The sequence below is a fragment of the Mustela nivalis genome (genome assembly GCF_964662115.1).
Source record: "Mustela nivalis genome assembly, chromosome: 18".
Classification (NCBI taxonomy): Eukaryota; Metazoa; Chordata; class Mammalia; order Carnivora; family Mustelidae; genus Mustela; species Mustela nivalis.
The window spans coordinates 17,324,797-17,338,988 of NC_139037.1; the positions used below are offsets into that span (position 1 = coordinate 17,324,797).

At 37.3% G+C, this 14,192-nt stretch overlaps 1 protein-coding gene across 1 annotated transcript in view; it reads right to left on the reverse strand.

Annotated features, from left to right (window-relative positions):
* NFATC3 (nuclear factor of activated T cells 3) overlaps nt 1–14,192 on the reverse strand; it is a 134,869-nt gene that overhangs the window by 77,517 nt on the left and 43,160 nt on the right. Inside the window, 2 exon segments of the mRNA XM_082711664.1 lie at nt 9,228–9,390; nt 11,377–12,514. Coding sequence (XP_082567790.1) covers nt 9,228–9,390; nt 11,377–12,514 — 1,301 coding nt within the window.

Here is a 14,192-nt window from a genome sequence, read left to right on the forward strand (position 1 = left end):
AAATGTGATGTTTAGGTTCAGATTTATTTTCTGAATGAAAAATAAATGGATGGCCTATGGATGTCCAATTCTCCAACATCATTTGTTAAAAGACAATGTAGGGGCTCCTGGGTGTTTCAGTTGGTTAAGCATCTGACTCTTAATTTTGTCTTAGGTCATGATCTCAGGGTTGTGAAAGCAAGCTGTGTGTCAGGCTTCCGCACTGGTCATGGAGCCTGCTTAAGATTCTCTCTCTCCTACCCCTCCTTCCCTCCTTCCCTAAAAAAAAAAAAAAAGGACAATGTAGTCATTAAGTCATTAGCCACATGCCTACCAAGTCTTGAAATGCTGTTAATGCAACTAAAGAACTCAATTTCTAATTTTGGTTAATTTTGGATCGAGTTTTACATTAGGGTCCTTGCTTAGTAGGGAGCCTGCTTCTCCCTCTCCCTGCCAGTCCCCCCGGTTATGCAGGCATTCTCTCTTTCTGACAAATAAATAAAACCTTGGGGTGTCTGTGGCTCAGTCATTAAGTGTCTGGGTCCTGAGATCGAGCCCTGCATTAGGCTCCCTGCTCAGTGGGGAAACTGCTTCTCCCTCTCACTCCCTCTGCTTGTGCTCCCTCTTTTACTGCCTCTCCCTCTATCAAATAAGTAAATGAGATCTTTGAAAAATAAAATAAAATCTTTTAAAAAATTAAAAGTAGAATTATTGCATGATCCAGCAATTCCATTTCTTGGTATATACCCCAAAGAATTGAAAGCAGGGTCTCAAAAAGACGTGCACATCCATGTTCACACCAATGTTATTCACAATAACTAAAATGTGGAAGAAATGGAAAAGGGACATTGTATATACAATGATATCTTATGCAGCCCTAAAATGAAGGAAATTCTGATATATGTTACAGCATGGATCAACCTTGAGGACATTATGCTAACTGAAGTAAGCCTATCAGAAAAAGTTGAATATTGTATGATTCTACTTATATGAGGTATTTAAAGTTGTCAACATCATAGAGACAAAAGGTAGAATGGTGGTTTCCAATGCCTGGAGGGAGAATGGGGTATAGAATTTCAGTTTAAAGATTAAAAAGAGCTTTGGATGGGGCACCTGGGTGGCTCAGTGGGTTAAGCGTCTGCCTTCGGCTCAGGTCATGATCTCAGGGTCTTGGGATCAAGCCCCACATCGGGCTCCCTACCCGGCTGGGAACCTGCTTCTCCCTCTCTCTCTGCTTGCCTCTCTGCCGACTTCTGCCTACTTGTGATCCTCTCTCTCTCTCTCTGTCAAATAAATAAATAAATAAATAATCTTTAAAAAAAAAAAAAAAGGCTCTGGAAATGGACGGTAGTCAAAGTTGTACAACATTATAAATGTATTTAATACACTAAACTGTATGTGTAAAAATAATTAAGATGGTAAATTTTACGTGTATTTTACCACAATAAAAATTTTGAGGGAAAAAGGTATAAAAATTAGGAAGAAAGAAGTAAAACTCATTACTCAAAGATAACTTGACTGCTTAGAAAATCCAAAAGAAGCTAAAATAAACTATTAGGTCAAGAAATATAAAGTAAACATGAAAAATTAATTACATTTCTGTATTCTAGAAAGAGAAAAACACTCAACACTGGAAATAACAAAAGATGTAGAAGATTTCTACTTTGAAAACTACAAAACACTACAAGGAGGAATTAAATAATACCTAAATAAATGGAAGGGTAGACCATATTCATGGACTAGAGGCATCAACATTATCAAGAGGGTAATCATAAATAAATAAATAAATAGATAGATAGATAGATAAATAAATAAATAAATGCGATATCCATGAAAAAAGATTAGCAGTTTGGACTTGACTAAAATTAAAAACTTTCATTCATCAAAACATACAACTAAGAAAGTGAAAAAGCAATCAAAACATGAGAAAAAATTTTATTTGTAACACATATCTGACAAAAAACTTCTATTCAAAATATTAACTCCTATAAATCAATAAGAAAAAGAGCTAATTTAAAAACTGGTCAAGAGGGGCGCCTGGGTGGCTCAGGTCATGATCCCAGGGTCCTGGGATGGAGCCCCGCATCGGGCTCTCTGCTCAGCAGGAAGCCTGCTTCCTCCTCTCTCTCTGCCTGCCTCTCTGCCTCCTTGTGATCTCTGTCTGTCAAATGGATAAATAAAATCTTTAAAAAAAAAAAAAAAACCTGGTCAAGAGATGTGAACAGGCACCTGACAAAAGAGGACAGCCAAATAACTGACAAATACATGAAAAGATGTTCAACATCATTGGTCATTAGGAACCACAAATTAAAACCACTACGATTCCCCTAGAACTCTACTGGAATGGTTAAAAATTACCAGCAAACAAGAACTGGTATGGGTAAGGATGTACAGAAACTGAAACCTTCATATATGGCTAGTTAGGAGTAGAAATTGGTACAGGTACTTTGAAACACCAGCAATTCCACTCTTGGACATATACCAAAAAAAGTGAAGGCTTTGTCTATTAAAAGATAGGTGTAGTGGGCCACCTGGGTACCTGAGTCAGTTAAAGCGTCCATCTTCAGCTCAGGACGTGATCTCTAGGTCCTGGGATCGAGCCCTACGTTGGGCTCCCTGTTCACTGGGGAAGTATGCTTTTCCTTCTCCCTCCCCCTGCTTGTGCTTTCTCTCTCTCTCTTGCTTACTCTCTCTGTCAAATAAATAAATAAAATCTTTAAAAAAAAAAAAAGTATAGTATACCTGAAACTAATATAATATTGCACGTTAACTACACTGGAATTAAAATTAAAAAGATATGCAAAAAAAAGGGAAGAGAAAAAACAACATAGCAACTTTATTCATAATACTCCAAAAGTGAACACAAACCAAATGTCTATGAATAGGATGACAGATAAAGAAATCACAGCAAATTCATGCAATGGAATACTACACAGCAAAGAAAAAGAACACCCTCCCCCGCACCCAATGGATGATTCTCACAGTCATAATGTTGAATAAAAGAAGCCAGACTCACAAAAACAGACACATAGATCAATGGAACAGACCAGAGAGCCCAGAAATAGACCCTAAACTCTATGGTCAACTCATCTTCGACAAAGCAGGAAAGAATGTCCAACGGAAAAAAGGCAGTCTCTTCAACAAATAGTGTTGGGGAAATTGGACAGCCACATGCAGAAAAATGAAACTGGACCATTTCCTTACACCACACATGAAGATAGACTCAAAATGGATAAAGGACCTCAATGTGAGAAAGGCATCCATCAAAATCCTTGAGGAGGGGCGCCTGGGTAGCTCAGTTGGTTGGACGACCTTCGGCTCAGGTCATGATCCTGGAGTCCCAGGATCGAGTCCCATATCAGGCTCCCAGCTCCATGGGGAGTCTCCTTCTCCCTCTGACTTTCTCCTTGCTCATGTTCTCTCTCACTGTCTCTCTCTTAAATAAATAAATAAAATCTTAAAAAAAAAAAATCCTTGAGGAGAACACAGGCAGCAATCTCTTCGACCTCAGCCACAGCAACTTCTTCCTAGGAACATCACCAAAGGCAAGGGAAGCAAGGGCAAAAATAAACTACTGGGTTTTCATCAAGATCAAAAGCTTTTGCACAGCAAAGGAAACAGTTAATAAAACCTAAAGAAAACTGAGAGAATGGGAGAAGATATTTGCAAATGACATATCAGATAAAGGGCTAATATGCAAAATCTATAAAGAACTTATCAAACTCAACACCCAAAGAACAAATAATCCAATCAAGAAATGGGCAGAGGACATGAACAGACATTTCTGCAAAGAAGACATCCAGATGGTCAACAGACATATGAAAAAGTGCTCCACATCACTTAGCATCAGGGAAATAAAAATCAAAACCACAATGAGATACCACCTCACACCAGTCAGAATGGATAAAATTAACAAGTCAGGGAATGACAGATGCTGGTGAGGATGCAGAGTAAGGGGAATCCTCCTACACTGTTGGTGAGAATGCAAGCTGGTACAGCCACTCTGGGAAACAGTGTGGAGGTTCCTCAAAAAGTTGAAAATAGAGCTAGCAATCGCACTACTGGGTATTTACCCTAAAGATACAAAGGTAGTGATCCAAAGGGGGCACGTGCACCCAAATGTTTATAGAAGCAATGTCCACAACAGCCAAACAATGGAAAGAACTTAGATGTCCATCAACAGATGAATAGATAAAGAAGATGTGATGTACTACACACACACACACACACACACACACACACACACACACACTGGAATACTATGCAGCCATCAAAAGAAATGAAATCTTGCCATTTGTAGCAATGTGGCTGGAACTAGAAGGCATTATGCTTAGCGAAGTAAGTCAGTCAGAGAAAGACAATTATATAATCTCTTTGATATGAGGAAACTGAGAGGCAACATGGGGGTTTGGGGGGGTAGGAAAAGAATAAATGAAACAAGATGGGATCGGGAGGGAGTCAAACCATAAGAGACTCTTAATCTCACAAAACAAACTTAGGGTTGCTGGGGAGGGGTGGGTAGGGAAAGAGTGGTTGGGTTATGGACATTGGGGAGGGTATGTGCTATGGTTAGTGCTGTGAAGTATATAAACCTGGCAATTCAGACCTGTACCCCTGGGGCCAATAATACATTATATGTTAATTAAAAATTAAAAAAAAAAAAAAGCCAGACTGAAAATAGGACATCTTGTATGATACAATTTATATGAAATTCAAGAATTAAAAGACAAATCTATAATGATAAGACGTCAGAAGCAAGATTACCTTTGGCTGGGGGATACAAATTAGGAATGACACAAGGGAATCTTCTGGGTGCTTAAAATATTCCATAAACTGGGGCTCCTGGATGGGCAGTCAGTTGGGCGTCCTACTCTTGGTTTTGGTTTTGGCTCAGGTTGTAATCTCACGGTGGTGGGACTAAGCCCCAAGTTAGGCTCCACACTCAGTGTAAGTCTGCTTAAGACTCTCTTTATGTCTCCCTCTGCCCCTCCCTCCTCAAATAAATCTTTAAAAATATAACATATTCTATATCTTAACCTATGTGGTATTTTATGGGTGTGCGCATGTGTTAAAAATTCACTGAGCTGTGTATGTTAAGATTTATACTTTAGTGGCAATCTTACACAGCAATAAAATGTCCAAAAAAAAAAAAAAAAAAGCCAATACACAGCGAAATCAGGGCCCTTTGGTGGGGAGGGTCCTTGAGAACGAAGCACACAACTCTTATGTGAGATGAGTCAGACCAATAAGGAATGACAAATGATGCCTTCCTTTCCTGAGTATTACAAAATTCTCAAAACAGCAGAGATATCTACAAAATGTCATTTTAGTTGCCAGAAAAGGGCCTCCTCTGTTAGAAGGAAAAATGAGGTCTCAGAAATAGGCATAAACAAATTAAGTGTCCATACAAAGCACACAACCCTGTGAGTGTGGTACAGTACACAGAATCAGGCATCAGTTTTATTTCCAATTTGCAATGACCGGCTCTGATCATGCAATACTTGTTTTCTTCTGATTATTAGAAAAAGAGAGAACTTCTGGATAAAGACAAAGGAATGTAGTAGTATCACAATCTTCTTCCCCCAATACCTAACAAAATAAACAAAATATATATGTCTGTGGTGACAGCAGGGACAGTCTGAGAAATGCAAAACAGATGATTAAGATTCTGATTTGTGTGGCAGAACTGCTAACTAATCCATACCTTTACCCACCAGGAAGAGTAGTAAGAATAAATAAAATTAATAAGTAAATTAATGGAATAAAAGTCATAAAGTAAGAAAATAAAACAGAAAATGCTAACTAATGCTAACTAATTTACAGCCTTTTATCCCCCATGTTGTTTGAGAACTTTGGTCTATAGCCTGAGGAGATTAGGGTAAACAGGGACAGAATTAGTTAAAGGTTGGCCTTGTTGAGTTTAGCTCAAGAGAGTGAACAGTATTCATGTATGTATTATGGCCCACTCCCATTACTCCAGTATATATCATATTTTCAGGAGCTGTGCTTTTTCCCCTAGCACAGCTGAGACCTGGAAGATCATAAGCACTCCTGACCTTTTCTGTCTCTGCCAAAGGGCCTGGAGCAGAAGGTAGTATTTTTCATTCTTAAGGAAAAATTTTTTCTTGACTTTTTGCAGGGATGGTTACTTACAATTATGATTTACTTTGCTGCAAATTAGTTAAAAATAGAGAGAAAGAGAGAGTGAGATTTAAACCAGACACAGGAGTTGATCCCACCACCATGAGATCATGACTTGAGCCGAAATCAAGAGTTGGAAACTTAGCCCACTGAGCCACCCAGGTGCCCCAGAGAGAGAACCAGTTTTTAATTAAAGGAATACTGTGGAAACAAATCACTTGGACTTTAAAAAAAAATTTGTTCATTTAAGCTCTTGAGAATAATTTCTTTCGGGGCACCTGGGTGGCTCAGTGGGTTAAGCCTCTGCCTTTGGCTCAGGTCATGATCCCAGGGTCCTGGGATTGAGCCCTACATCAGGCTCTCTGCTCAGCAGGGAGCCTGCTTCCCCACCCCCTTTCTCTCTGCCTGCCTCTCTACTTGTGATCTCTCTGTCAAATAAATAAATAAATAAAACCTTTAAAAAAATAATTTCTTTCTTGGTAAGAAAAATCAAAGATACAGGAAACGAGGCAAAGAATCATCTCCCTTAATCTAAGTGACATATACTCTTAGATTAAGGGCGAAATATGACTCTAACAAATAGAAGAATTCCTAAGACAACTGACATAAAGCACTGAATAAATTTAAGATATGCAACATAATGACTTGACTTACATAAATTACAAATTGATTACCACGATAAATTTAGCTACATTCATCACCTGATATAGTTACCAAAACTGAGAGAGAACCAAAAGGTTCTTTTCCTTGTGATAAAAGCTTTCGGATATACTCACAGCAAATTTCAAATATATCATATAGCAGTGTTAACTATAGTCATGTTGTATGCTATATCCTCAGTACTCATTTATACTATAACTGGAAGTCTGTACCTCCTGACCACCTTCAACCAGTTCCGTCACTGATAACCACAAATCTGATTTCTTTATTTTTGAAAAGATTTACTTATTGGGCGCCTGGGTAGCTCAGTGGGTTAAAGCCGCTGCCTTCAGCTTAGGTTATGATCTCAGGGTCCTGGGATCGAGGCCCATGTCGGGCTATCGTCTCAGCAGGGAACCTGCTTCCACCTCTCTGCCTACTTGTGACTTTTCTCTCTGTCAAATAAATAAATAAATAAAATCTTTTAAAAAATAATAAAAATAAAAAGATTTACTTGTTTATTTGAGAGAGAAAGAAAGAGAGCATGCACATGGGAGGAGAGGGAGAGGAAAAGAATCCCAAGCAGACTCCCTGCCAAGCATGGAGCCCAGCACAGAGCTTGAAATCACAATCCCAAGATTGTGAGTCAAGTCGAAACCAAGAGTCAGATGCTCAACCAACTAAGGCACCCAGGCTCCCCCTGATTTCTTTCTATACCTGACATTTCCTGCTACAAGTCATTTTAACACCCCACCCCCAAAATGTAAAGTTTGTCAAGAACTATGAAATACTGTTTATTTACAGGAAATGACAGTTCATATATCAGGTGATGAATGTAGCTAAATTTATCATGGTAATCAATTTGTAATTTATGTAAGTCAAGTCATTATGTTGCATATCTTAAATTTATTCAGTGCTTTATGTCAGTTGTCTTAGGAATTCTGCCATTTGTTAGAGTCATATTTCGCTCTTAATCTAAGAGTTTATGTCACTTAGATTAAGGGAGACGATTCTTTGCCTCATTTCCTGTATCTTTGATTTTTCTTACCATTTGTTCTAGCTCACCTCAGATATAATTAATTTCTCCACAATACACAATGCCATTAAGACAAGTTCTGACAAAGAAAATGGGTGACTCAATGTTATTATACACAGCCATTCTGCTATTTGAGTATTTAAGGCAACAAACATTCTCAAAAATGAAAGAATCCAAGAAACACAGAATCCAAAGCCCTCCTTAAACAAAAACACCTAACAGTGAAATAAGTAAAAATTAGTAGTAACTATTGTATCCAACTAAATATAGGACTAAAGCTAAACAATGGGGAATGACAGGGTATAAGGATGGGAAGATGGCTCTGCATCAGCAGGGAAAAATAATATAAGCAACAAAATTCAGGAGGTAGTGGGTAGAGGAGAAGTTTAAGACAGACAATCACCTAATCTTTCAAGCAGGGAATCAATTCAAACCATTAAACAATGATTCAGTTTCTCAATAATATTATCTTTGACCTTAGATCTTTTTAGGACCTCTGACCATGAAGAACAATATCTAAGATTTAGTAGTTCTCAGTTTTACTTCTGTTTCATTTTTAAAATGTTTCATTCAAATAAAATTAAAGTAATAGTCAACTATTATGACTCAAAATTTACATATTAGATATATTTCACACACTCAACTATTATATAATTTTTATGATTTCATGTTAGTTTTATTTTCTAATAAATTCAGATAAAAATTAGTTAAATATTTTAGTCACAAAGATGTTCAGTATAATCTTATCCTTAAAAAATTCACTCTATTTTCTAGCCATCCATTCAGTCTTTCACTAACTATACAGAGAAAATTATCTACAATGTTCATCAAATATTAACAACTACTTATTTCTGGGTTTTTTAAAAAAAGATTTTATTTATTTGATAGAAAGAGAGCACAAGCAGGGGGGAGCAGCAGGCAGATAGAGAAGCAGGGAACTTCTCAGCAGGGAGCCAGTGTGAGGCTTGATCCCAGGATCCCAGGATCATGACCTGAACCAAAGACAGACACTTAACCAAGTGAGCCACCCAGTGCCCCATTCTGAGGGGCTTAGATTTGGGGTAATTTATTGCTTTATTCTACTTTTCTGGTATTACTTGGATTTTAAATGGGCATGTATTACACTTAAAAGCTTAATACAGCCGTGATTTTGTTTTTTGTTTTAATGAGAAAAACAACTGTTTGACCACTACAATCTTTCCCCAGAGTTCCCCAGCTAGAGTAAGTCTGCAATCAAAAAACTGTCTTTCAGTACAGAAAACAAAACAAAACACCTCAATGCAGAAGTGCTGCCATTATCCACAAGAACACAAAACCTCAATGGAGGTTTTCAAGCTTTGAGTTTTTTGTCTCTGGGCTCAGTAGTACCTAAATGAGTAGACTTTATCATCAACAGATGTAAGATATCTCCAAAAGAAGCCCCAACTCATACCTTTACAACAGGATGTCCCCCAGTAGATGCTTTTACTGCTCCTCGACTACCTTCAGTTTCATAATGGGCTCGATGGTGAGTTTTAGGTTGCACTTCTATTTTCAGTTCACACTGTCCAAAATGAGTTGGTAAAGGCCAGTCTAGTGGAGGTAATGAAGATGTGCTATAAACAAAAAACACACAAAAAATGCATTTCACCACACTATTCTTGCCACGCAATTATTCAAATCACTTCTTTGCTAGCAACCAACAATTTATTTCTTCCTATGATCTCTGAAGCAGAGTAATGCAAAAGAAAACTTCACTTAATAAGTTATAACGTTAGATATGATGGATACTTAAGAAATAATTCTTGAACCAAAGAATAAAATCAATTTCATTTACTTTTTGGCTTCCTGCATTCTTTTTAAAAGGACAAATTCTAACATTCTATAAAACTATAACTGATTTTTCAACTATGTGTACATAATTACAGAAACAAAATAATGTATGATGTCAATCTATGTGTATATATATCAGTGTCTCTCTAAGGATCCAAAGATCCTTGGATCTCAGTACATAGGTCTCCCTCCCTGATGTGTACCTACAGAAGTTAGTCTATTCTATATGTTGTTTCCCCACTTTTTCCCTATTGCTCTTTTCCCTGTCTCACTGAAATCTGCTTACAGTCAGCAGTATACTGCAATGTGAGGTACAAATTTAAGTTCACTACACACCTGGCTGAAAAACTATAAGGCCTATCACTGCAGCACTCTAAACTTCAATTTTAGAGAAAATGTCACTTGATCAATAAGATAATTTAAACAGCTTAAAGGGATACAAATTCATTCAGACATATTAACACTGAAAATGTGGGATTTAAAAAAGAAATAACTTATATGTCTATTGGTCAAATATTAAAGGACCCAAAACTACAATGATTTATATTAAAAATATCTTTTTAATGACTGGTGAATTTGGACTGTTAAGGTCTCTTCTACCTCTGAAATGCTGTCATTCCCAACATTCATTTCTTTGAATGTCCCCAGCCCAGCTTTACTAACTACTGCGAAACACAAAGGTATGAACTTTTATTAGGCTGAAATTGAGTTTCAATTTCAACTTTCGGCTAGTTTCCATACTGTTTCACAGACTTAGCCAAACCCCTACAAAGATTAAGACAATTTTCAAAAGCAGCTTGTGTAATAGGCTAAAAGGTGTCTTCAATATCGTAATTCCACATTTTATTTTTCTAAAGATTTGGATCCAGAAATAAACATTCATACCAATGAAAAAGCATTAAAAAAAAAGTAAACAAACCTAACTCCACTATGTGCATGATAAAAGTTCTTTTCTAATCAATTATAGACTGGATTGATTCTATAAAATAAAATAGGATTATGGTAACTGTTCAGTTATTTGGAAAATAAAGTTGTTACACTATTCTCTACTCCAGGCCTTAGGTAGACTTAAGATTCAAAAATACATATATGTAAATACAATTACTATATATTATGTTATTTACACATATTGTAAAATTAATATGTAAAAAAAAATTTAGAAATGTGTAAGTTAGATTTTTGTTTATTTTTAATTATTTTAGCCTGGGTAGGGTTTTTAAATATAACACAAAATCCAAAAGCCATATGGCAGATGACAAATGAATACATGAAATATTAAAATTCCTCTACACTAATAAAAAATTCACTTATAAAATTAAAAGACAAAATTTAATTAAAATTAAAAGAAAAAAGCTTGCCATTATACAAATTTCACTGGTACATTAAGCTCTTAAAAATATAAGAAGCCTATTCGCAATTAGTTTTATTAGTAATTTAACTCATACTATAATCAACCTTTCACAAGAAGCTTTTTTAGATAAGAAAATTCTTTCTGGGGATTCTTATTTACAATTCATTATCTACACGCTTTTAAAACGCTAAGTCTAGCCTATCTAAAAGCCCTTTGAAAAATCAATGGAAAATACATGCAGACTTCAATTAATTTGTCCAAAAGACACTGAAACAAAACAAAACAAAACAAAACAAAACAAAAACAAACCGGGGTGGGGTGGGGAATGGTCAAACCATTCCATACAGATAATGTAATCACATGCCACCAATAACCCATAAGCATGAAAAATGACCAGCAGCCATTTCCTTCAACTCACCGAAATATTGGGGTATGGCCAGGCTTTGGTTTGTTCCAGGTAAAGGGTGAAGGAACTGAAAGAAATTGGTCACCAGATGAATCTTTCTTTAAAGGATACTGAGATCCAAGGCCATCATCTATTGAAGTCTCCCGGGATGGTGACAAATTCCCTTGGTCATCTGAACAGAGCTCTAATTTTCCTGGTAGTACAGTAGCTTGATCTTCAGAAGTCTTCCTTGTTTTCAGAGGGATATCAGTCTCTACACAGTACTGAAATGGAAAAAGTGCAGGGCCAAGGCCTGATCCACCCTGGACAGAGGCATTAAGCCAGGTATCTTCTGTTACACTTCCCCTGGGGGAGTGACCAGGAGAAGGAACAGGTGAGTGATGGGGTGAAAGGGACCCAGCATAACAAACCTCAGCACTCGAGTGCCGTCGTTTCCCACAGGGGGAAGTAGGCCTTGATGAGGGCCCTGAAGCTGGCCTAGGGCTCAGCCAATTCTCATCAGTGACACTTGATCTAGGAGAGTGGCAAGGAGATTGCCTGGGTGACAAGGAGTGTCCAAGTCCATATTGTTGATGCCAGGAATCTTCTCCAGGGCAGCCTCCAGGCGAGCCACCAGGAGAAGTCAGAGGGGATCCAAGAGTAAATCGGGCAGCAGCTTCATTCAACTCCGAATCCACATCATCATAAATGTGTGAAAGAGATTCACAAGAAGATGCATCTGAGAACCAGCTCCTAGAAGATATACTGCTGGCAGGACTAGGACTAAGGGAAGACTCCCGGTAGGATGGCTCAAGAGGAAGATAGAGATGATCTCTAGAAGGCCTTTCCAAATACTCCCTTTCTGGGTCATTTATATGTAGGTCATCTTCATGAGCATCTACTTCTTGATGACAGTTAGGAGAGATGGATGTAATCTGAATGCTTGGGCACTCAAAAGGTTTGGGACCACCTAATGGGCTGTATTTAGATTCAGGAATCTCACAAGTTCCTTCATAGCTTTTGTGACCTTGGAGCTGAAACGATGGTGACAAAACAGAAGAGTGAGACGGTAATCCATGATGTGGTAAGTTTAAAGTAGATGAGTTTAAAGTAGATGGAGGTGGATCTACATTAAAGATGTAAATGGATGCACAATCATCTGGCTCAAGATCTATGGGGGAAAGAAAAAAAAAAGAAAAGAAAAAAGAAAAAGAAATCAACAAAACAAGAAACTAGAAAATTTAGATGTATAAATTACTAGATGAGAAAGTAAATAATAATTTTGAGAGAAAAAAGTGGACATAAAATGTACATCATTAGCTCTACTAAAGAGTGATGTGTGTGTTTTGTTTATATTCAAATCCCTACTCTGCCAACACCACCGATGTGTGCTTTTAAAAAAATATTTTTTTTAACATAATCTCTACACCCAACATGGGACTTCAACTTACAACCCTGAGATCAAGAGTTGCATGCTCTACTGAATGAGTCAGGCGCCCCAACGTGGTTTTTAAAAAATGTATTTGGTTATTTCTGCAGATATTATTTATATCACATATTTATTTATGTAAGTATATGTGTAATTTCCTCCTTATTTCCACATTTTCTAAAATGAAAATCGAAAAACATCTGAAAATAAATGCTTCTATAAAAGAAATAATCATATACATAATCTAAAAAACATTCATGAAATTATAAAATGATACAATCCTATCAATTCAGCCTCATCTGGGGTCTGCAAGTTAAAATGGACTAAGGGATAGAACATTTGAATAGTCTTTGGAATGTTTTTAGTTAATAAGTATACACACTAAGTTTATTAACAAAGACTGCAGACTCAACTCAGGAGACCCAGATTCTAGTCTACCTTTGCCATTAACTGTGAGCTCTTAGTCATATCATTTAACCTCTCCAAGGCCTCAGTTTCCATGTAGTAGTACCAGAACTTTATACATTAAAGAATTTTTTTTTTTAATTTGAGAGAGAACACACACACATGCATGCATGAATAAGGGGAGAAGTAGAGGAGAATCTCACGCAGATTCCCCACTTAGCACTGAGCCTGCAGGACTCAAGCCCAGGATCCTTCGATCATGACCTAAGCCGAAGTCAGATGCTTAACCAACTGAGCCACCCAGGGTCCCCAAGAAATTTTTATGGTTAACAACAGCAGCTTTCTCCTTCAACATCATACCATCAAGAATTCATATCTTTGGACATAGCAGACCAGGTTTATAAGAGCCAAATGATCCCACTGAATCCAATTTACCTCAACTAGAAAATAACTCATTACAGCTTTTAACCTATGATTGATTATTAAAGTAAACCTTGTAAGGGCAGAGCTTTTAAAATGCAACCCTTCGGGGTGCCTGGGTGGCTCAGTGGATTAAGCCGCTGCCTTCGGCTCAGGTCATGGTCCCAGGGTCCTGGGATCGAATCCCGCATCGGGCTCTCTGCTCGGCAGGGAGCCTGCTTCCCTCTCTCTCCGCCTGCCTCTCTGCCTACTTGTGATCTCTGTCTGTCAAATAAATAAATAAAATCTTAAATAAATAAATAAATAAATAAGAAATAAAATAAAATGCAACCCTTCCTGGATGGAATATTTACCCCTAAACAAGTCCTGCCAAATTACCTACTGAGAGTATTTGCAGCAAAAAGGGTATTTTGCAATTTTACTTTTAGAATGGAGTGATTATTATTCTTTTCACAGAGACAGAAGTTTGAAGCACTAGCACAAGGTGCTGGTTAACACCTTCACTTCCTCCAAAAAGAGATCACTGGGAAACCGAAGACAGAACTGTTCATAGATAGTAGACAGAAGCACAAACCTTTAGCCTCTTCTCAAAAGT